Source organism: Oreochromis aureus, linkage group 1 (assembly GCF_013358895.1).
Source record: "Oreochromis aureus strain Israel breed Guangdong linkage group 1, ZZ_aureus, whole genome shotgun sequence".
NCBI lineage: Eukaryota > Metazoa > Chordata > Actinopteri > Cichliformes > Cichlidae > Oreochromis > Oreochromis aureus.
The window spans coordinates 30,070,185-30,095,525 of NC_052942.1; the positions used below are offsets into that span (position 1 = coordinate 30,070,185).

Sequence of the window (25,341 nt, forward strand, 5' to 3'; positions counted from 1 at the left end):
ATAGCCTATGCATGTGGCTTTAAGGGGGGTGCACGTCAGTTTATGTGGTAGGTTATGGCGTATAGGCATTCAAAAGGGTTTGCGGTTACGACCTACTTGTGGTGTAAATTTTAATCCTAGAAAATTTAAGTACACATTACTGTCGACGAAGCCCACACAGATATAAATGCTAGCAACAGCTTTGGTGACTTGCATAAGCTCTGTTGTAGGATCTACATTGACTCAAAGTATAATTTGAGCATGAAGCCCCAGTCATGCAGACATAGAGACCAATGAGTGACCCCCTGGTAACCACTAAAATTAATCACTGGAGGAGTACAATGCTGCGCTGAAAGCCTGCTTGTGATTGATTTTATCGTTAGCAGGTTGCTGTGATCACCGACTTATCAACTCGCCAGCAGTAGCAGAACTGCAAAGAATACAATGCAAACGGTTCATTTTTGAAGCAAAAGTTGCCCCTTTTGAAATATTATTATATTTAAGCAGCAAGACACAAATTTTACTTTGGAGATGAAAGTTATCCAGTTCTGGTTTTCGCTCCATGTTTGCAGAGAAGTCAGCATCTCCCATGCAAACTACAGGCAAACATGATAATCTGTTACTGACCAATCCAGTCATGAGGTGGTTTTTGGTGCAGCACTCTTTGCAGCCACTTTCATTTTGCAACACCCAGCACTGCTGTCCGCCTACTCGCCAACCAGTCAGGGAATACAAATTTTTCCCCAACAACTGGAAGTTGCCACAGGGTCACTGTTCGGTCTCTAGCCCTGAGTGACTGAAGCTCTAAATGTTTTTCTTTCAGTGTGGTTTGTAGAGGTCCACAGATCAATCGCAATAAAACTAATCATAATGTCAAAAAATTAACCAAGCATTGACACAATCGAGAAAAATTCAGCTTTCTTATCTTTACTTTAGTGTCTGCATAAACTGCAAATTAACAACACACAATTTTACCCCAAATCTCAACTATGAGCAGAAAATCCCAACTCAGCGCTGCCGCACATGCTGGGGAGTGTAACCTTACCGGATAGCCAGCAAAATGTGGACCCTTAATGATGCTGACCTTTATCTATTTGCCTCATTTCTAAGTCACAATAAATAAAAGAACAATTAAAACAGCAGTTAGCATTATGTGGAGTCCTTGTTTGATTGTGTTTCAGACTAACATTAAACTGGAATATAAGATCAGGAGTAGCAGAAGTATTTGGTTGGTGTCTTATCTTGTCCCCCTTTACAGAAGCCAAATTAAACGTGTTGACACACAGGGGTGTGTCGAGTGTCTTGGGACATTTGATAACATAACCAACTATACGTACATTTTAACGGCTCATGTTGAAGGTCATGAAGATATGCAAAATATGCCAAGTAAAATAGCAGAGCAGAGATATTTAAATTTTAAATATCAGAGAACAAAATGGTATTATCTTTGGTGCATTTGCATACATCATATTGTCACACTGTAAAAGGTAAACACAGGACTCCAAGTAGACAAAAGACTGGAAAACAGACACACGTGCCAGCTTTTTATTGGACTGAGAGCAAAATCCAAGAACAAAAACTGACAAAAGAAACACAAATAAACAAGCAAAACAAAAAACAGGATTATATATGTAAACGTAGGGCTGATTGATGGATGAAAACCAGGATAAGAAAGAGACAAAGGTTAAAGTAATAACACAGGAAAGAAGAATTGGGGAAACAGGAAATAAAAAATAATGCAGAAAAAATCTGACCTTCAAAGTAAAACAGGAACTAGCCAAAATGTAAATATTAAACACAGAGACAAGACTCACAATAGACGTGGTTAAAAAACAAAAACATCTAGAAGGATTAAATACTGAAACTCATTAAAGTAAAGACAGGATTCAAAGAATCGATAATAATATAACAAGAAAAAAATAGTGAACCTAAGTAGACAAAAAAAGATTTCTAAAAACAAGTCTAAGTTTTTAACTTTTGTTAGAACACTATAAACTTTCTGTTGTGTTTGACACCAGGGGAAGCGTCAGTTTCACACAAAAGGCGTTAATGTGCCTCTGTCGATACCTTTCTCAGTACTTTCCCACTCTGCCAGATTCCTTGCCAGATGAAATAACTGTGTGTGTGTGCGTGTGTTTGTGTGTGTGTGTGTGTGTGTGTGTGTGTGTGTGTGTGTGTGTGTGTGTGTGTGTGTGTGTGTGTTTTGATGCATTAAAAAAACAACTTCTAGGGTTTCACAGCTAAAGTTACTGTACATGATGAATGTGATTCTCTGTGTGTTTTACTAATATGTAAATACAGAATAATAATGTTAACTGCAAATAAAAAGAAAGTCACTTGTTATTAAAGGCAAAAATGGATGAAGCTTTTGCATGTCCATGTGGTGGTTCATGCTGGGAAAAGTATTTGGTAGGAGACCTTCTCCGCTATCTGCTACTGTGAAATGCTTATCAGGCTTTGAATGAGTCACACCCGTCTGGCTGACGGTGCCAGTGCTTTTTATTTAGTTCGCTATATTATAAGATACTGTGCACTCACCAGCCACTTTATTGGGGAGGTTTGTTAACACAAATATCTGGTCAACCACATGGCAGCAATTCTGTGGCAGCAACACAAAGCATGTAGGCATGTAGACATGGTCAAGACAACCTGCTAAAGTTCAAGCCAAGCATCAGAATGGAGAGGAAAGGTGATTTAAGTGTCTTTGAATGAGGAATGATTGTTGGTGCCAGATGGGCTGGTCTGAGTATTTCACAAAGTGCCGATCTCCTGAGATTTTTCCACACAACCATCTCTCACAAAATATCAGGAAGCGTCACGTCTCCAAGCAAAAAGAGCTATTGTACTTAATGGCCAGACTGCTTCAAGGTGATAGCAGGGCAACAGTAATTCAAATAACCAATTGTTACAGCCAAGGTATGCAAAAGAGCACTTCTGATCTCTGAAGACCACACCAGGTGCCACTTCTGTCAGGTAAGAACAGGAAACTGAGGCTGGAATTTACACAGACTTGCTAAAACAGGACAACAGAAGATTGGAAAAACATTGTCTGTTCAGATGAATCTCAATTTCTGCTGCAAAATTCAGATCAGATCAGAATTTGGTGTAAATGAAATGAAAGCATGGATACATCCTGCCTCGCATGAGCAGTTGAGGGCTGTTGGTGGTGATCTAATAGTGCTGAGGAATACTCAACCTCCAAAACTGAGCATTGTTTAAACACCACAGCCAACCTGAGTGTTGATGCTAGCAGTGTCGATCCATTTATGACCACAGTGTACACAACTGTGGTCAAATGTGCTATGTCACGAAGCTCAAGCTAGTTTCTTGAATATCACAATGAGTTCACTGTATTTAAATGGCCTCCACAGTCAACAGATATCAGTTGAACATACTTTTGTATTAAAATGCTTAAAAGCCATGTGAAGATGAACTGCCTTGAGTGTTGTTGCTTGAGTCAGCGTTGGTTGTTTCTGAAGAAATAAAATCCGGACCTGAGGACTTAGCAAGACGTGACCTGATGAGCAGACCTATCACCTCTCATTTTAGCTGTAAGCTAGCATCTCGGGGCTTCACTGGCTCTGACTGAGTTGCACTGTGGGTAAAGCTCGATTTTTAAGAAGAAAATGTGAAACAAAGATATTTCTACTTTTAATTAGCATTCACCTACACATGCTGGGTCTGCCCTGGGGATGCTGAGCAGGGCTGAAAGACAATTCAAGTTTTTTCTGTTGTCATTAGATTGTAGTAGTTCTTTCCTTTTCACCACACTAATCCAGTAGAAAAAGAAAAGTATATCTTTATTATTATTTGCTTTAATTGTGCTTCTTTTTTATGTACTTCCGCCATGCTGGATCCATAGCGTAGTCATTATATGTTGTGTCTTCAGTTACGTTAAGAACAAAAATATTATTTTCAGGTTGTGCTGGTGATATTAGCTTTTAGCTTTTTAAACACAGACTGCTGTGAATAAACCAAACACGCTCAGCTGCAGGTGTCCTGGGAGTCACCGACCTCAGGTGTCGAACATCACTCCCAGGGGGTTAAGGCATGCATTAGCAGTTGCAGCAGATGGCAAACCGCAGGCAATGAGTAGATGAGACAGACAAGCCAGGTACAGAAGAGGGAGGGGGTTGGATGGGTTAATCTTCAACTGCTCATCTGTCGGAGGAGTGACTTGAAACCCACTCATACCTGTGTCGGTGAATGAACAGGAAGGACTCCTGTATTTGTCATACGGGGCTGGATTTACACATACACAATCCTTTTGTCAAAGTTCAAGATTTAATGGATGGGGATCAGAATAAAGCTTTCCAAACCTCTCCAGCATTGACCTGCAGTAAACCCTCCTCTTACATACTTTCATTGACACAGCAGAGTTTAGCAATTTACCTAAATAGGCTTACTTATCAAACTGTTCTTCCTTCCAAACTCCACCCTTACTCGTGCTCTTTCTCACCTTTTTGCAAACACTTAAGTTGCTTTGATTTGCTGTCATTCAGCTGGGTCATGCTTGTTGGGCTGTGAGACATCTAAATCACTATGCAAAAATCCTTAACAGAGAGCCGTTCCTGTTTACTTTGCATTGTGCTTCAATCACTAAGACAAAAGAAAGTTGACAGACCGTCAAAAATGAAGATAACTTAAGCCTATTAGCTAATTAACTCCCCGGGATAAGCATCGTTCAAGTCAGGGAACGATGCTTATCCTGCAAACTGACCAACAATGTCATTGTCACTGGATCCATTTCTCTGTCTTTCTTCCTGAAAGACATTCACCTTGCAATAACGTATCTATAATATTTATATAAATAATGATGTGTATATAAACACTAACTGTGTCTGCATGCATTTTATTTCTGTGTCAAAATTTACGTTAAATACAATAAATAAATTATTTTAGGGGTCTAAAACCTATGGATCATGGAGACATATTTGGCTCTTTTGGTGATCTCTAGTAGCTCTCTGTGTCTTTGACATAAAACTAGATGAATAAAAATAATTAGTTACAGGGGAAAAAAAGTTTTGATATGTGACAGGCATAGGTGCATACACATAATGGTTTGTCCCGAGTAATCCAGGCTAGATAAGGATGAGGATAAAACTTGATAATTTCATAAATGGAACAAAAACATGGTTAGTCATCTACTTAACATGGCTGTTTTGTTACTGTGGGCTTAGAGTAGTTATTACCTGTGGGTTACTGGGAATTTCTCTACCATTCAGGACAACTGTGGCTCTTTAAGCATGGACGAAGCAAACAAGCATGACACCGTCATATTGTTGATTTTATGTAAATATCACCAGTGCAACTGAAAATTTACTTTTTGTTTTAAATAGTAAATTTGCTGGAACAGCTGTGTCACTCCAACCACCGCAGTATTTATCCCACTGCTTTGTGTCCTTAGCTCAAACAGCGCTCACATTTGTTTTTTGTTTAATTATTTCTTATTATTATTATTATTATTATTATTAGTCTCACTGAAAGGGTATATTCTAACTTAAAACAAACTGGCCTTTTCTTGACTTATTCTTGTTTAATAAGTCAACAGTGTTGCTAATTAGGCACTTATGTATCATCTAACGTGCCAGACATACTACGCATTTACAGTGTTATGGTTGGCACGTTTGCCATGCTATTTAATGAGAAATGTGTCATGATTACACAAAGGTTCTGTTTTTATCTGATTTTACTAGCACTCACCAGGCCAGGCATGACATTACAGGTAGATCAGCATTTCTTAGCATTCTTATTAGCATAGCAAGAATTAGATTTTAGCCTCCAGGTTTTGCAGAAGCTTCGAATGCATGGAAGATTTCTGCACAGCTCCACACAAAGACTCTTCCACGTTTGATGCAGACTTTCTGTTGTAGATGAAGGTGAGATGGGGAAAGCGTTGATTCCAGCTTTACGCAGACTTTGTGGCTAAACTTAGACACATGTGAGATGCTACATGATTTCTTTCAGCTTATGCTGCAGGCTCAAGAAAACTTCCAAACTTAACTGTGTATGTAACATTTACATGTTTTTCTGCACTTATATTATCAAAAGTTTAAGTCCCTATTATATTCCCTAGCTGTTTTTTGTTTTGTTTTTTTAATCCTGCACTATTCATGTTTTCATCAGTTGTGACAATGCAATATGTCATTAAAACTTTAAAAACGTCCCTCTTCTTTTGGCTCTGTTTTGGTCTCTGAGTTCGTTAGTTGCTGATGGTGGTGTGTTCTTTAAAGAATGACACCGGAGGTCCATTGTGAAACCTGTTAGAATGACAAACCAACCTCTAATGGCCATGTAAATAAGGGCATGTAAGATGTGTGTTGGTGTCACCTTTAGCTGTGCAGAGATCCACACACATATTAGGAATCTTTCATAAATAGGGTTGAAATCTTTCATCTTTCTTCATGTTTAATGCGTTTTTGTTTTTTATGTAAACCATAATCTTTTTCCAATCTCCCAAACAAGTAAATTCGCTGCCTCAGCTTTCACTTTGACTGCATATTTGGTGTCAAAGTGAAAGAACCGGCAGGTGAAAGTGGACTGCAGTTGTTTAGTAGAAAAGGGGCGTGTTTCTACCACCACCCTCCCCCAAACAACTCCAACCCCACTCCCTATGACTCCCTGATGCAGACTTTCTGCTGTTTGAAAGTGGAAACACTCCTGCAGAATAGGGACAAATGACCTTTAATGCCGTTCCAGTTGGATGACTTGTGTTTCATCACAAGGATGTGTTCATGTCACACAGTAATGCTCCAGGAATGTGTTTCCATGTGGGGATTCAGCCAAAGCAGGCCCTTACTGGTTGACGCTGCATTGCACTGATGACCCTCTGCGGCTCCTGTGTTGCTCCTTCAATTGGCATCCCTGCTGTGATGACAGACTGGCTCCATTCAAATAAATGGGATGTCTGCCTTTTTTCTGTAGGGCTGGAAAAGGTGTGAAAAATTCTCAACTTTCTTTTATTGGAGCAGGTCTGTTTGTTTCTGGATACAGTATTTACACTAAAAATGTCTTCCTGCTGCTGCTGTTGAGATAATAGTAAAGTTGTCTCACTTAAAACCAGAATAATAAGCAATCTGCGCCCGACTTCATTAACTAAAAAAACTGCCACTCAGTTTTCAATCATTCACCAGCAACAGAAAAAGTATCCAAATCTAAAATAAAAATAAGCATTATAGAGCCATTAAACTCTTTTTTCCTTTCCATTTAGATAAATCATATTTAATTCAGCTTAACTTCCCTTACTGATTTGCTTGGCTCCTCATAGTTTAAAGATCAAAGCTCTATAAGCAAGATGTCCAGCTCTGCCACCATCTTGAAAGGACTGCGGCACTTTTTGGAGGTTTTCTGAGGCATGAACTAATTTAACTTTGATTTCAGTGGTTACTGAAACATGAAACACGCATTTATAAAGACTGTAGTTGACAAAAACACTGGAAAGGTTGGGTCACTTTTTCCGTAAATACGATTTTTAAAAGTGTAAACGTTTAACCACCATCTTTACTTTTGTGAGATTCCTCTTAGAGCTCATTCAGGATAGCTGCCACGTTTCTCTCTCATAATGTCTTAGACAGGGTGACCAGGTCTCCCGCTTTATATTGGACTGCACAGTATTTTTATCCCTACCCTGCCCCCGTCCCACATATTGAGACAATGTCCCACATTTTTACTGGCTGAAGTTTAGCAAAGTCAACACTGCGAGTCTCACAGGAAACGTGTGGCTCAAAAAGAGATATATTGAAGATGCATCCTCACTGAAACCCAGTGATGATTACCAGACAGAGTAGCAGCTGAAATAACAGTTTAAGCAGCTACTGTGATAGAAAAGGGAACGCAAATTTGCAAAGACCACAAAAACAAAGCAGTTTCCATTTGTGTTTAAACGAAGTCATACAAAATACATTTTTCCTTTTGTATGACTGATGCCAAATCTCCATCTTGCATAGCTAATGTGTCCCATACTCACATTTATGTTGTGGGACTCAGATTTGACCCACAGTTCATTCTAAAGCATTAGTGCTTCTCACAAAACAAAACAAAAAATCTTTACTTATATATTAAGATTAAATGTTAAAGCTCTTTTGATAGAGCTAGATCTAGTAAGGCTGGAATTATTTAAAAAAAACCATACATATCAGTTCTGCTGCTACAGAGACAGATATGTAGTAACCACCTGTCATTCCACAATATGTGGATTTATTTGTTAGATTTTTGCATTATATTGAGAATTTTATTCAGCTGTGGTGATGGACAGTATGGATGAGGTCAGGTAGGAATCTCCATGGACTATGACATTCAGAGACAACGCAATGATCCATAGTGGAAAGGAGGGATCAAGGACAGGTGGAGGTAAGCTCTGGAGAGAAGAGGAATGGAGCAGAAGCCAGAATGCATGTGAATGAGAGGACGACAGGTGTAACAGTGAAGATGCAAGGAGCTGAGGTAGTGAACCTGAGGTCCACATTTCAAAGCAAGACAGTGCACAAGGGGTGAAGAAGAGAGCAAGAAGCAAGCAAGAAGAGGAAGGATGGAGTGGGTGGAAACAAGTGTCAGGAGTGATTTGTGACAAAAGGATAGCAGCAAAACTGAAAGGGAAGAATTGAAAGATGGTAGTGAGAGCTGCTATGTGTGGATTGGAGACACTGACAAAAAGACAGGAGACCGAGCTGGAGGTGACTCGGTTGAAGATGTTAGAGTTTTCACTGGGGGTGACCAGGATGGACAAGATCAGAAATGAGTACATTAGAGGTACAGCTCAGGCTGAACGCTTTGGAGACAAAGTTAGAGAGCATTTGCAGAGGAGTGTTGGTGGATATATTGGACAATGAATTTTGAGGACATCGAGAGGGTTGAAGTGAGAGATGAGGATGCTGGGGATAGGGTGAGATGGAGGTAGATGATCTCCTGCGGTGAGCCCTAAAGAAAGCAGCCAAAAGAAGCTCTCCAGCTCTGTTATTTATTTTTATTTGACTTCTTTTGTTACATTTCAGATAATTGAGCTACTTTGTCCTGTCATTTTTGTTGCTATTTTATTTAATCGATCTGTCTTAAGTAAATCTTATCTTAGAACACTTTAAAAATGGGATTGACAGTTTTACGAACATGAATAAAACAACAAAAAAGTCTGACAATACTGCGTAGACGCATGCATTTTTTCCTTCATATGTAAAATGGGTAATTATCGTTTTCCCCTTAGCTTTTATTTAGTTATTAAACGTTTAGTTTTGCACATTCAGCCTGTGTATCGACACCGATCGGAGCCTTCAGTTCACGGTGCTATTGTCACCGAGGCCCCGCCCACGGCGTGACGCGGCGGGGAGAGCGCTGAGCCGAGAGAGGAAAGCAGCTTTAATTGCACAGCAGCGAGAAAAGCCAGCGATGGCTTCTCTCAGGCAGGAGCACCAGTACGGGCTCTCCTGTGGCAAAAACAACAAAAACAGCCCCAACAGGACGCTGTACCATGTCAAGCTCACGGACACGGCTATCAGAGCGCTGGAGGCGTACCAGAACCTCAAGGTACCTTTGTGGTTTGTTTGTTTTCTTTTTGTGTGTTTGGATGTGAATTCATGCGTCAAAGTTTCTCTTTTATCTTCTTTCTAAAAAATTTCCACTACCTAATTATTCTTAAATTGCTTTTCTTCGTTTATTTAGCTCGTGTTTTTAATTTAGTGTGTGTTGAGGTTGTGGCTCCGGCCAGTACAGTTACTTCTAACTGAATCAGTTGGCTTCGTGGCTGGGTAACATACCAGAACTAAACCCAGTGATTGTCAGGAAAGACGAGCCCCTCAGCTGTTTGCTGGGAAACCTTCCTGGTGCTGCTTCAAAGTAAAGCAGAGAGGCAGCACTCTGCATAGTTATCTAATTGACAAGTAGCCTAGTTTGTGTCATAATTGGCTCCAGTGGAGATCATTAACAGCACACAGGCTTTATTGATTGTGTAACTTGTGCTTTAATCTGTTTAAATGTAAGATAAATTATATTTACTGCACTAATTCAGATTGCATAATTCTCTGAAGACGCCTATATGCAACTACAATAGCCTCATTTTCGTCTTTCTCATTAGGGGTCTTTATCAAGTGAGCCATCAATATGTTTCAAAGGGAGCCAAGGGGTAAGTGTGATCATATTTATTTGTTTGTTTACACATGTGCACATAACTGTATTTTTATGCTTCTGGGATTTCAACCCTATTTATTTGTTAACTAAATTCAAAAAGCCCGCATTGTTGTTCTTTAAATGAATAAAACAGCAACGTTTCCTAAAACAGGAGCAAATTGTTCCTTAAATTCTGCTGCCGAGCTTTTGTCTCCTTCTGACTCACACTCTCCACCATGCTGCCACCCTCAGAGCGCTCAGATGGGAGCTTATAGCCGGTCTCCTCCAGCAGATAGGAGGCATGCAGGTTACTGGGTCAGGCTGTGGAGAGGCTTTGTTGGGTCAGCGCTGGGGGAAGAAGGAGGGGAGGGAGAAGTGCGCACTACACTGACAGAGCCAGAGTCAACAGTGGGGAAAGGAGTTATTATGAGTCAAATGAGGAGCGTTAATAGATACAAATTAGCCCCGTGCACCTTTTTTCTACTTTGTAAAAACGCAAGTTAATGCTGCATGAGTGTCGCTGCCCAGAAACATCAGGACAGCAGTGCATTAGCAGCTTTCTTTGGCTCGTGAAATTCAGCCATAATCTGCAGTAAGCAGCCTGAAGTATGCGTGTTTTGACTCAAGTCGGGAGCAGCTGTGTCCTTGGGGAATAGTTTCTTTTCAGGCAATGCTAATTGCACAGGCTGGTTGGAAAGCGTTGACCCCCCCCCTTCCTGTCATGACAAGATGAGCTGAGTGGTCCTGAGCTTTATGAGGGAGAGAGGGGGGGTATGGGTAACCTGTAAAACCTGTAAATGTGAATAGTGGTGGAACGTTTGCTGCTTCTAATTTGTGTATGTGTGTGATTTTTTTTTTTTTTTTTTTTTTTTAAGTTAGTTTAAGAGTACTGGAAAAAATATTTTACTTTTCTGACAGTAAGGTTTGGTGCCTGTAGTTTTTGTAACTAGTCCAGGATTTTTCTAACCTGTGTCTGAGCTGACTCGAGCTGTCACAGAGGATTGATTGTCAAGTCGGTACCTCTCTGCAAGAGTTGGAGGTGAAGAAGCGGTCAGTCGGTTCCTGTTTTTGTTTGTGTTGTGCTCTGTACTGACTGCAACTTCCATTAGACAAGGCAATGATACGAGTATGTATGGCAGTAAATTAGAAACGAATGCTGCAAATCCAAAGCTGTGAAGATGATGGCGTGCTGAGAAATGCCTGCAGTTAGAATACAACCGAAGATGATAGTTGGATTCCCTGTTTTATTTATTTTTATTATTTTTTTTTTAATAGAGAAGCTGTTGTGCGTGAAAAGTGAGTTTCATTAATTTGGGTTTGTCCTGTGCTCTGTGCACGAGGGAAATGGCAACTGACTTTATATGGAAGTTTTGCTCAACAAGATGGCATGTTGGTAGTGATAGAGTACTGTGCAAAAGTCTTAAGCCACCCCTAATTTCTGTTTATTTTATGAGGAAAATTGGAAATAGGTGCTTTAATGTATTTAAACATGTGGAAACGTACATGGAAATACAGATGCAAAATACAGAGTTTATATAATTCTAACAAGCTTGAGAGTCAGTATTTGGTATGACCACCTTTATTCTTCAACGCAGTCTTTTCTCCTCTACTTGTGCAGTTACCTCAGATTTTTCAAGGACACACTGCACATCATGACGAGAGATGCCAAGGTTTCTACTAACTCTTAACAATGGCTGTTAACGCTGCCTAAAGATAAAGTTTAGAATTGGTTCTTTGCTAAGTTGTCTGTTGTGTGCAGACACTTTTCATCCCTTAAGTTAAGTGCATAAGTTAAGTGATTCACAGGGCAGTGTTAAGTGGATAACCAAACCAAAAATAATAAAATGAAAAATATTCCTCTGGAAAGATACAAGGGCTGGACTTAAAATGAGTGAAAAAAAAGGAGCCAGTTTTGCAAAGAAAAGCTGGAGAACTATTGCTCAAGAGCAAAAATTGTAAGAAAGTCTGGCTCCTTAGAAGCAAAATATACAGAATTAGGGGTGGGTCAAGACTTTTGCACACTGATGATTACTATTAGTAATACTACTACTTGTAGTCATCGCTATTGTCATTAATATTACTATTGTTGTTATTGTTATTATTTTAATATACATTTATAGCAGCTTAAGAACATACTTTACAAAGTGCTTAGACAAGCAAATTCACATGTGTTACACATAAAAAAATCCAAATCTCAAATGTCCATAACTTTGCTAATTATCTTGCATCCAGCACTGGTAGCTTTGTTTTGTTCAAATCAGCTTTGCTCTGATTATACTAATACATGGGTATGCACTGGTCTCTGGTCGCTGCATGAGTTACAACAAAGCAGTTTGGGAGAGACTTACGTGCGTCTCATTGCTGTTGACACAAACTCAGACATGATGTGCAACAAAATGCTGACTATAGTTGACTTAACAGCCATGACTGTCATTAACAGTGATTTTCTGAATGTTAAACTGAGCTCCTTTTAATGTAAAGAATGTGTTGATGTGTTGAGTGAGACATTATTTTTTTTCCCTGACAGTTCATCTGAGCCTCTGTCACTGTGACGGCTCAGGGTTTGGAGAGAATCTGGCACTCCTCCCAAATATACGGCACAGATTTATAAGCGAAATGAATGTTTAGAGGTAATTACAGGAGCTGTAACGCTCTTGATTACAGCGTGAGGCATCATGACTTCAGTTTGCATTAGCTTTCCCTGTCTGCCTGGCTCAGACATTGATAAATGTGGGGATATACGCGTGTGTGTCAGTGGCACACTTTTGCTGAAGTAATAGCTAGGTTAATGACATGAACTCTGACCTGCTAATTTTCCCGTCCCATTACAAGTTGGGAGTCCTACTTTTTCTGTGTGTGCCAGTAATTGAGCAGAGAGATCACACCTTCTGTGTTAAAGCGTGTTTTAGTGATGCAGTGAATAGCACATGTATGCATGCGTTAGTATGTGTGATATAATTTTTTCTGCTTATCTCTGGCCTGGGTGTTGGCAGGATGTTTTTGATTTGGGTTGGTGTGATTGTTTATGCCTTGTGTGGTCTACAGACATGATTTATTCATATCTGCCCTCCTCTTTCCTGTCCTGCCCCCCTGTGCCCGGTGTGCTGCGGTCGTTAGCCTGGCAGGACCAGCGTCGATCCCTTAAGGTGCATCTGCGTGTTTGTGCGTGTGTGCCGTGTGTTTGTTTGTTTCTTTTGCAGGAGTGAATGAAAGGAGAGGATTTTGGCACTTATTTTTCCACAAGTGTGTGTCTGTGCGTGTGTTTAGCCTGCCTATGCTGAGTTCCCGAGAGTCCCCTCTGATTGTGTGCCGTCTCCTCTGATTTGAATAACAATGAGCGGGGGAATGCAGGCGGTGTGTTGTCACCCTGCCTGGATCACCCAAAATGAATCAGGTTTTTCAGACTAATGCGTTACAGTCGGTCCAGATGTGTTGTGGCCTGCCCCGAGGGTTTGTTTGTGCCCAGGGTGATAAAAACTTCCCTGCTGTGGACCTAATGGAGTGGAGAGTAACACAGCAAACAGCTTTCATCTTAACCATTTAGTTATTTAACCATGACCAAAATATAAAAAACACTGATGGTACTTCTGTCACATCATTACTATGTACTGTATGTGGATTCTCTAAACAGTTGCCACAAAGGCACTTAAAAGTATGTGTTCTCCCCAAAGAGTCATCTTGAGATATGATGAAATTGTAAAGCACTGCAACTAAGCATGGGAAAATCTGCCGGGCATTTTATAAATTATGCATATAAATTTATACATTATACAATACTGCACTGTATTGTATGTGTTGCATGTATTATGTTTTGTTTTTTTGGTTAATCCGTATGTGCCAGTGTTGAGAGAGTATATTTTTAAAAGGCACTGATTATATTTTTTTTCCCTACAGTAGAAACAAGCATCATATTTATTGATATGTCTTTATTTAAACAGGAAACGTGGTTGAGGGGTATTTTATAAGGGAGATTAGAGGGGTTGTACTACGAAACAAAATTAATGTGTTAGTGAGCTTAAATTTATGAAGATGTCTTTCTTTTTACGTGGGGAGTTTTGGTCTAAAATCTAACATCGAAACTTTTCATAATTGTTTTATTTACAGTATGTTTAAAGTTCTGTGTAAATTCTCTGGTGAAGGAAAAATGTTCATAGCATGAAGCTTTTAAGCTGCAAGCCTCAGTCACACGTGTCTGTAGACTAATCGTAATGACCTCTAGCAACCACAGGTTTCTATTGAAACGTGAGTATTCCTCAACCATTCGGTGAGCGGTTGCTGGAGTTTTTTTCTGAGTTGGTAGCTGAGATTGGCTGCAAAGAGGTATATGGTGCTGCACTGAGAACCTCCTTGCCATTTTTTTGGTCTCAAGCAGGATTCTGCAGTTTCCCAACACAAAGCAGAATCGAGGAACATTCTTCGTTTCTGATTAGCATTCCACTTTTTCAAGTTTTACTAATGTTGAGCAAGTAGTTGGTGACTGTTTGCATGCAAGTTGGGAAGTTTGCAGGATATTCAGGTATCACCAGCAGTAAAGCACAATACTTGTTTTTTGTGCTTAAAAACACAGCTGCAGCACATCCATCGACAGAGCCCGGTCAGTGCTCTGTGGACAGCTTATTTAGCAAGTCACAAATCCTTAATAGTAGAAGTAAAGATGAAAAATTTTGCAGTTTTACTACAGTTTACGTTCATTGGCGCCATCTTGGGTCGTTCCAGATCCAATTCCAGATTCAAATTAGAACTTCCAACTTATTCAGGAAACACACTGAGGCAACCTGCTGGCGACCAAAGCAACTGTAAGTAGATTTTTGTGTATCTTATTTTAAACCAATTTCACCTAGCCAAACTAAGCAACAGCTCACCAACCAGTCCAGGAATACACATTTTCCCTAGCAACGAAAGGGTTTGCCAGGGGGTCACCAGCCTGTCTCTTGGCCTGTATGACTTACGACTTGCTAAAGCCACTGAAGGAAGCCCAGCTATAAAGTATCTGCAGCACATACTGCATTGTCAGTGGAATTTACATACTTTCAGTTGGTGATACAGAACATTTGTAGTGTTTTCATGCTTGGCTTTAATCTCCAACTTCAAGAATAGCAGCTAACAGAGCTTAGATTAGAAAATTGATCAGTTACATTTATGGCTATTTATCACCAATGATACCTATTTCAGCAATAAAATAAATTTCCCTTTGATCTGGCGACATATTAAAGTGGTTTGGAGGTCTCATTTATTAGGCTGATCACCCTGAGTAACCTGACTGACTTTATTAATGTTTAAATCCAAAGGTCGATGTGTAGCTGTGGTCTTGGGTGGGGAATCAAATAATGTGCCAGGCGCACCTTTTAATGTGAGCATGTCCAGAGTCTGAAGCAGAAAGTCTGAGTTAACAGAGAAAGTCGATTTCCACCGTTGTGATACCAGTTATCTGACTGAGCTTTTAAGTTAAGTGAGCTGAGATGAATGAAGTCTGGCTGCCTTGAGCTTGCTTTGTAGTACATCGTCTGTCCAAGCTAGCACCCATGCCAACTTAAAGCATATTTTTAAAAAATGCAACAAATACCACATAAAATATAAGATATACAAAATGCATATGAAATCTAATCACCCACAACAAAAAAATACCAGGCCTCTCAAGAAAAATGACTGCACACCTCCTTCAGCATGTTTAGAAAATGCTGTCTTCTCAGGTGGGAAAAAAATCAGTGCTCTTTCTTGTGAATATTCTTATGTGCTGACCAGATTATTTATGTGTTGGTGAGGTTTTTTTGTTTTGTTTTATTTTAATAAAAAATGAAAAAATGCAGGCGTTCCTCTGAGATTCATTAGCTCTGGAAAAGCGTCCTCTGTCCAATCAAGCAGCTCGGAGATACAGAGCACATTTTGGTTCGCTTGTCCCGTTTCCTGTCTAATTCCCTTATGTGTAAATTCACACACAAGTTAATGAGGTGTAAAGGGCCACTTGTCTCTCCCCACCCCTGCACACGTGCATCATGGTATGTTGGGTAACATACCCTTCAGGGGAGGATCCTGCTTAGTTTGGAGGGTGGAAGGAGTGACTTTTTGTCAGGAACAGTGACCCACAATTTGTTGAAGTTGACAGTCTGGCCCTCGGGCACCTGCCAGAGATGTATCGTTCTTGGCATTAGAGGGGGGAGAAACCTCGAGGGATGCTTGTGGCGCAGCACCACTTCCTCCTTTTCCTTCATATCGGCCTCTTCCGCCCCAGTGCTGGAGCTTGCAGCTTTGGCAGCAGCTCTGCCCCTCTGTGAAACTGCAAATGAAAAGGAATGGAAGGTGATTACAGGCTGGGGCTTGATTACATGCACTGTCTCCCACTCAAGGCGGCCACATTAATCACCCAGTGTCGGCATGTGGAACTCAGCAAGAGAGAAGACACAGTATAGCTCCAAGCATTGACTGATTGACTGTGGGATCATAAACGCACGCCTGCATAAAAACACTCAAAATCACTGGTTTCTCTCTTTGTATGTTTCTCCTCTTCGGCTCTGCCACACCCTGCCCCCTCTCCTCCAAGCAGCCTGAAACACAGACACACATTGTGTTTTGTATCTCTGTCCTCCATTGTGGAGGGGACTTGTCTTAAATGGCATGTGTCAACTTGTGGCCCTGGGAACGATTCGGCCCTTTTGTTTGCGATGAGATGATGAGAAGTAGTGTTTACTGAAGTGTGGTGAGGATGAGGGTGGTGGTTGGCTGGCTGTCTGAGCGTGTGTGTGTGTGTGTGTCTGTCTTTAAACCAGTGGTGGAGATGTTTGGCTGATAACTACACTTTGGCCTTTCTCCCTCTTCACTCTTATGAGTGGCAGTAATGCTGATTACGCCCCGGTGAGACGAGCTGGAGCTGAGCCTCTTTGCTCATGCTGGATTAGCACAGACACACACATGCACAGTTTGCATTAGCAGCCAGTTCAGAGTGACTTGCCTCCTGCTGATAACAGACAGTGGTGGTGGCGACAGGTTTCACTCCCTCCTCCACCTTCTCCTCCTCCTATCAACCAGAAAGGGAAGCAGTGCCATGGCATCTCACTCTGGAGCCGGGGAGGCCAGGACAAAAGACGGCCTGTTTTCAGAAGGCCATTACTCAGGCTGCAGAGGATGTGGAAACAATAGCCTGCATGAGATCTACACCCAGACCCCACATTCAACCAAAAGCTAGCAGGAAACATAAGCCCTGTGCACCGACAGCAGTCTCTCACAGTTTTTGTTCAATCGACTTTATAGTTTGATAAAGCCAGGAAAATGAGCCTTTCCCGTCCTGCACCTTCAACGTGTGGAGACATTTATGACAGTAGAGAGTGAACTGTGGCTCATTAAGATACAGTCACCACAGAGGCTGACAGACTCAACTTTTACTGTGTCAAAAACCCAGCAGCTGATTCTTTTCCTTCAGGAACAGCTGCAGGTTGCATGGGGAGTATTTTTCAGGTAGAAATTAAAAATCTTGTGTGTGCAAGTGAGTGGCTTTGTCTGGGATGAAAATTGTTCAGTTTTGAAACTCTGTCTAATTAAAATGGAGGTTTTGCAAGATTGAATCTTAGTTTGTAAAGCTTGCATAATGTTTAGATATGCTGGAAAGAAGCTATCCAATGTCTGCAAACATTGTCAGTGTCCCTGGTGCATCAGCTTGTTTCTGAGGTTTGAAATCTTGCAAATGCTGACTTGTGAGGATGTACATTTGCACTCATATTGCTCTCAGAGCAGTATGTAAAGACAGCCACTTTTCAAAGATCTGCCCACACACTTCTGAGCTTCCAAGTCATGCAATTTATGGCAGCGTTATCTCTCAGCTGTGGTCTAAAACTCAGAAACAGACAGTGTGGGGAAAAATAAAAAGCTGGCATTGTGGAGGCAGGGGTACTTACTCATAAACTATTGTTTGCCTTCAGCTGAAGTACAGTGTATTTACTGCGTTAGGTGGGATCAACAGCCTGGTGACACACTGTGTAAGAGTGAGGTTGTCCACCTCGAAGGATAACTCATTTTGAAGAAAATTAGGGTGTAGCTCGTTGTATACCTAACTATGGTGGGAAAGAGTTATTGTTAGGTTTTTTTTTTTAAGAATTAAAAAGATTGCTTTGATGCTTTAGTGATCAAGCAAGTCTGAATCTGTAAACTGGACCGAGCCAGACAGCGCACAGAGCCATAAATCGCGCTCACATGCACGTCATTGGTGAAACAGTCTGTCAGTCGCACCTAACCCAGTTATTATGATGTGTTTAGACTATAGTTACACATGCACTGAAGCCGTGAACTTTTCTAGACATTACTCATCATCTGTATACAACAATGCAAAAGTCTGATTAGATGAATAAATAGACCTTAACCTGCCAGCTCCCTCCCACCCTTTAATGTCCAGTGGAACACGTGTAAGGATAGCACGGGTGACTGCAGCCATCCTACTATGAATAGGGCTCTTGGAGTATGTAGGGTTGGGCTGACAACACTTAATTTAAAATAAATCAGAACTGTGTCACAACACCACTGTAGTTCACCTGCTATGTCAGCTTGCTGCTATGTGGCAGGTCTGGCTTCAAAAGTGAGTCGAACACCACAGACTGAAAAAGCCCAACTGTACAGTGTTAAAAGACATGTTTACATCCAATTTTAAGGAACAGCTTTAGCCTCTATAGATTGCTCTATAGGGGGGTTTAATGGATTTTTATGACTAATGACTTGTTTTATAGCAGAGACCAGGCAAAAGCTTTGCGCTTCAGTTTTGGTGAATTAAATTGTAGTGGGGGGGGGTTTTCAGTCTGGTTTTCCGCAGTAATTAGCAGATATCTATCTGTATGTTACACCCAGCTGTTGGACTGTTGTGCTCACTGGATTGTGCTGCAGTTTGCGAATGCGGTTTTTTAACCAAGCCTGCCGATGTTGGTGTTTGCACTCCACGCTTCGTTTCAAATAACGGAGACTTGAAAATCTGTAGTACAAAACCAGTGAGTGCCATCACCGTGGCCACGTACATCTTTTATACTGCCTGTGGCCTAAACCACACAAAGCATGTAGCTTGAATGCTTTTGAAGTGGATTATTTCCTGCTGTGTGCTACGTGCAAGATGTCTCTGTTCATTCTCCTTGTTTGTTTCCCGTCACATGAACCTGAACATACAACTGCTGTCTCATTATCTGACAGTATTTTGTCCTAAAACTCATTAAACAAATTTAAGTCTTGCTAGGATTTGACCATCTATGCATGAAGTTGCATTATAGATTATAATTTATAATTTAAAGAAGCACAATACTCTTCAGCAACAAGTTGGGGCTTTTATGTAGGTGTACACATGCTAAATTTTGGGTAAACGTAAAATGTGTACTTGTATTTTATTTATTTTTTTTAGTTTGTTTGCACAGATGTGGCATTCAGCTCAACATTCAAGAAACCGAGAGAAATGCAAGTATAGATTTGCCAAGCCTTAAACTGCTGCTGCGTTCCCTTACATAATCCAAGGGGGTGAAAAGTTTAAATGTCTGCTCATTTATTCAGCCTAATATGTAACATGATAAATATGGAAAGATCATGATTAAAACTGTTGGAGGCCTGAGGGAATGGATTTGTGTGTGCAATAAAGGGAGTGACCTACTCTTGGTGGAGAAACTGAGATCCGGAAAATTACATTAAAGTGAACACTGCAGTTAAACTCGGTGCTCATTTATCAGTGCGCGGCAGCGTTGGGTTTCTTATTTGATGGGCTGGTGTGATCACACAGGTGTCTTCATTTAATTAGGCGGATTTAGATTTGTTTGATTGACTGATGTCTCTTTCCTATGAGCTTGCACGTTTTAGTTGGGACAATGGCACCTTTCATGATCATTTTAACCTGATCACATTTCAAATCGTTAACAATTGAAGAACACAGATGAAACAGAAAAGCTCAAAGGAAACGAATGGTGAAACCTATGGCAATAATGAGACGCAGACTGACATATGGACTTTGCACCACAGACACGATTTAGGAGAGGCATAATATTTGATGGTGGGGGAATTAGTGAAAAGGCAGAAACTGGAACAAGGCTGCCCAACTGTCTAACTTACAATAAAAAAAGAATGATGAGTTCTGTTATCCCTCGATTTGGGATAACAGAAACATTTGTCAGATTCAGCCTCTGCTTGCTTTGCCTCTTTGCCTTGTGGCCTCTGGGGTCACTGAGCATTACTGAGGTCAGAAGTCCCTTTCAAAGCAATTTTTATTACAACAATTTCTTACGAAGAGACCCTTTAATACTTGTATGAATACCTAACCGTCCTGATTACTTGCGCCCTGTTTGGTTAATCTGGTTTTCTTTTTGCCTCATTTAAAAAGCACAAAGATCAGAAGCAACCCCACAGATTCTTTGAATATTTCACTTCAAAGGAAGACAATAAATATTTCATTATTCATGGTCAGTTGAACTCTTAAAGTGCCCAGTCTTTTTGTTGGAGCGCCTCTCTGGGTTTGATTTGCAGTGTTTGTCTCTCAAGAGAATACGCTTGGCTTTGGCATGGGCCCCAGTGGCTGGGAACAAGAGTGATTGTTGTAGTTTGGACGGTGGGGATCTAGATGTCTGCCTGTGGAGCGGCCAGCTACTGCTCCTACGTGCACTGCGTGACGGGGCATCTGTGACAGCTGTAGTCTTGTGACGGCACGCAGCACAACAGTCCATAAATTATTGAAAGTTACTGTGAAAACCTCCTGTAATGAACTCCTGACTGAAGAAGCGGCAGCCTTGTATAAAAAGTGGATGCTCTTGGCAATTACAGACTTTTAATTTTCACCTAGAAGTGCCTTACATTTGCAAAGTTTGATGTGTGAACTCAGCTGTAAGCTGACAAAAACTTATGCTGCTAAAAAAGAAAAGTTAGTGCGCAGATTTTTAGTTTTTTTTTTTAAATACCACCAGTACAATTTCTTCTGTCCTGTGAAGTGTGGCGCTTAGTCACCTTTCTTCTGTCACATATCACCCATGAATGCTTATCAGGCTTCACGTGAAAGTCAGATTACACTGGAAGTCATATTCAAATCAAGCAGCAGGACTCATCACCGTCTGTCTAACTCACATGAGCACCATGTTTCTGTGTTTATTTTGAGTTTTTATTATGCAATAAGACAGAAAATGTTTTCTGTTGATAAAATATATTGAAATAGCAAAACTACAAATTTAGTTCCGGGTGGTTAGGACTGTCACCTCGCAGCGGGAGGGCCCTGGGTTTGAGTCCACTTTGGGGCTTTCTGTGTGCAGTTTGCATGTTCTCTCCAGGTACTCCAACTTCCTCCCAAAGTCCAAAGACATGCATATTAGGTGATTCTAAACTGGCTAAAAGGTGTGAATGTGAGTGTGAATAGATGTCTTTATGTGTTGGGCCTGAGATAGAGTGGCAACCTGTAGGGAATAGTCCGCCTTCCGTCCTGTGACAACTTGAATGGGCTCCAGCGTGACTCTGAATTGAATAAGTGGAAGAAGGTGGATGGATGGAGCAAGACTCAGGAATGTTAGATTACTTTGTAGAGCAGGCTTGGCCAACTCCAGGCCTCGAGGGCCGGTGTCCTGCAGGTTTTAGATCTCACCCTGGGTCTACACACCTGAATCAAAAGATTAGTTCATTACCAGGCCTCTGGAGAACTTCAAGACATGTTGAGGAGGTAATTTAGCCATTTGAATCAGCTGTGATGGATCAAGGACACATCTAAAACCTGCAGGACACCGGCCCTCGAGACCTGGGTTTGGATGCCACTGTTGTAGAGAAACTGGAGTCAAAATTGTTCACAACCAGTTGTGCAGTACTATTAAATTATATTCTAAGTTAATCCTACACCAAAACCTTCCATGCACCTCCCGAGAAATGTAGTTACGCATCAGGTCGATACAGCCCAAAACAGCTTGAATGGCATGGAAAGTTGCAGTGTGGGGTGAGGAGGGGTCTTCCTGCGAGGCGGGGTTTCTAGTTATGTCATAAGATACGACTTAGATTTCTCTAATTCAAGCTTCAGTCAAGCACAAACATCAACACAGTAAAACTTAGTGACGGATATGGAGGAGTCAACCAAACCGGAAAGAGAGACAACCTGAGCATCACCTGGGTAACTAAGCCGGTAACTAAGGTAAAAGTTGTTTTTGTGTTTTTGTAAGAAAGGAGCAATTAATTTGCACCAGGTTATCAGATGATCAGGTTTTCAGAAGTAACTTGCGTACCAGTTAGTTGAGGCACTGATCAGGATGTTGTGACGTATCTGAACGTGAGTGGTTGAGTTTCAGGTTGAGTATGCAGATCACAGTGGGTTGGAGAATGTTCTCCACAGGTCAAGAAAGTAGCTTAAATCGGTCGTTCAGGGGTTTTGTGTGCTAATTAGCGAGGAGGTGATCTGGTCTCCCCTCCTGCAGTGAGGGCTGTCTATGTATTCACAGAGTGGCGACTTTAACTTTACGACTTTAAATACTTCATTATCTCATTTGCATATTTGGGCTTTTAAGAGTCAGGTGATTGAATTACAATCAAACAAAATGTATCATGAACTAACACAATTAGCAGAACGATGTTTGCGCCTTGTTTTCTTGGTGAATCCAAGGTTACATTGGTCTCTAAGCTGACAGAGATCTGCTGTGTGATGCCCTGTCTGAAGGACAGTTGATCAGAGGCTTCCTTGAGTTGGTGCCTTCCTCTTTGGGGGCTTTGACTTCTTAGACTTCTGCGCTGAATCGTTGTAGAGGCTTCAACCTAACTTTCATGAATGGCCAACGCTATTACCAGCTTTGATGCTTTTACAAGGTGTTTTATATGTTAATTATCTTCTGGCAGTGTCCCAATGTTTCATATGTGGTGGCAGCCACATGTGAAACAATTAAAACGTGGGGACTTTTCCATCTTTGAATGCTTCTCTATGTTGTGGTCAGTGTTTTAAATCTTCAAAAAATATTTGTCCCTCGGGTTTTTCGACTACTTCGTACATTATCTCACATCCGTTCTGAAAGTTTTTGCATCTCCATCAGTGAGTCATTATATTGAAGCTATGATAATTTTTTGTCACTGATTAAATCCAAAACCTGCAGCGAAAAAGTAGCTGCACAGGAGTATTAGACAGTACTGAACAGGCCAATCAAAACAGCTGCGAGCTGCATTAACCCAACATGTAGTTACATTTCCAGGGAGGTGCACATCAGGTTACGGCCTAAGTTATGTTGTAGTGTTTCTGGGGTGTTTTTGGTTACGAATTACCAAAGTCATAAATTTAACACAAGTATAAATTCCCTGTTACGTGTGCTAATATTTAGCATAGTATTTTCGGTGTTCTTAAGTTTAGTTAAGCTTGTTAGCACGCTAACAGAGCACCTCTGGAGGTTTAATTTAAGACTTTAATACCAATAATACAATTTTACTTCTTCATATTAAGAGTGACAAAAAAGTACAGATATCAGATTTACAGTATCAGAATTACTCATGTTTGTATTTGTTTGACTAATGTTTAGCTATCGTGTGTAATAGATAGCATAGATGCTATCCATATCCAGATGTTATCCAGAAGTCTCTAACAGGAGTTGCAGGACATGATGCAGAGAATCAGAATCGCATTTATTGGCCAAATATATGTGCAAACACATACTAGGATTTTGGTTCTGGTCGATGGTGTCTCTCAAGCACAGCAATGTAAAACACACAATATATGAGCGACGAAAGAAGAAATAAGCAATATGCATAAGAGGATCATGAGTGGATCATGATGAGACTGGTCATGGTCCCCAACACACTATAATACACTATAATAATCTAGTGTTCTCTGAGTCTTACTCTTACTCTGTTTGTTTGTTCAGTTAAATTTTTTTGTAATTGTGCTTTTACTTTTAGATGTAAATATAATAATTATATTTCTCAAAACAGTTCATGAGTGCTTTTCTGTTCGATCAGCTAATAGATTTTTTCCCTTGCTTGTCTCAGACTGTTTCTCTGCTTTTTCAGATGAAACATAAGCTCTTATTTAATGGCTGCTTCTCTGGTTTTGCAGCTTGAGTGGTTGTTGCGTGAAATAATCTGTAGGTGTAAAATGATTTGGACTGAGAGAGATGCACTAAGCGTTAGTGATTGCAGTGACATCTGTATGTAAATCAGCCTTTTTATTTGTGTGCCTGATGTGGTTGTTTAACTTACAAGACTTTAAACTTTATTGCTGTTCTGTTTTTTTTGTTTTGTTTTTTTGCTTTTAAGAAAATGCAGGCATCGCGTTATGAATCATTAACAGAAATGTCTTATGGTGGGGGGGGAATGCTTTTGGTCTTCTCCCCTGTGTAATCAACATGTTTTTGTATTCCATCTTCTTATAAACAATGAGACATCCACTGTTAACTTGCAGGACTATCTCAGAAAAACATTACACAGTTCAGCAAAGGCTGAATTAAAAACACAACTTTTTCAGGAACTGAGATCCACCTGTGTAGCTACATGTAAACTGCTCTGTCCCATCTGAGTTCAGCTAAATATAGGTTGTATAAATTCCTGTGATGAAAGCCTGCAAGTAGAGACATGTGCAGCAGGCTGATAAGAAAAGAGACCCAACGTCTGTTCTTTGTTGCACACTTGCAAAACATCTGAGGTGACTTAAAGGCAAATACACAGAGGTAATGGGCCACACAGCTGAATGAGAGTAGATCAGAATTCCCTATAACAGTATTAGTTTTGTTCAGTTTAATAGCCTATGAGGCTCTTGTTGTTTCTTTAAAGTGGCACACACGTAAAACATAGCATATGATGTCTTTATTCTAGATATGTAGAGACTTTTGATTTTGAAAAACTGATATATAAACAATGTGCCATCATCACTTCCTCACCTTCAGCTCTTCACACGAGACCAAATTATACTTGCTAATTTATCCAAAATGCATTCAACATTTATATCTCTGTATATGGAGGCAAGCAATAGAAACTATTTTCCACCCAGGTGAAACATAAGGGAGTTGATCTTTTGTTGAGCTAATCGAAGCTTTAAATTAAACACGTGCGGTTAATATCAAATAGTGGTGGGGGAAAAGCAAGAAACGAGAAAAATGGTGCAAAAACGTCAGAATAGCCAAAAATAAGTAACTGCTTTTACAAAGTGTGGCAGTCTGACACTTCGGTGACATTCAGAACAAACAATTTGATCATCGATGAATGAAATAAATAAATGGTTCCTTATGTTTTGAATATTTTGAACTTTGAGCTTAAATGCATTGAGATGCTGCCATGTGATTGGCTGCTTGGATATTTGCATTGATGAGCATTTGAACATGTGCAATG

At 40.5% G+C, this 25,341-nt stretch overlaps 1 protein-coding gene across 1 annotated transcript in view; it reads left to right on the plus strand.

Moving 5' to 3' along the window:
- The first annotated feature begins 9,323 nt into the window (after positions 1-9,323).
- Positions 9,324-25,341, plus strand: part of LOC116314708 (RNA polymerase II elongation factor ELL-like) — a 34,166-nt gene continuing 18,148 nt past the window's right edge. The window contains exons 1-2 of the mRNA XM_031732813.2: positions 9,324-9,495; positions 10,043-10,090. Coding sequence (XP_031588673.1) covers positions 9,358-9,495; positions 10,043-10,090 — 186 coding nt within the window. The 5' untranslated portion in view covers positions 9,324-9,357. The remainder of the gene's footprint in view (positions 9,496-10,042; positions 10,091-25,341) is intronic.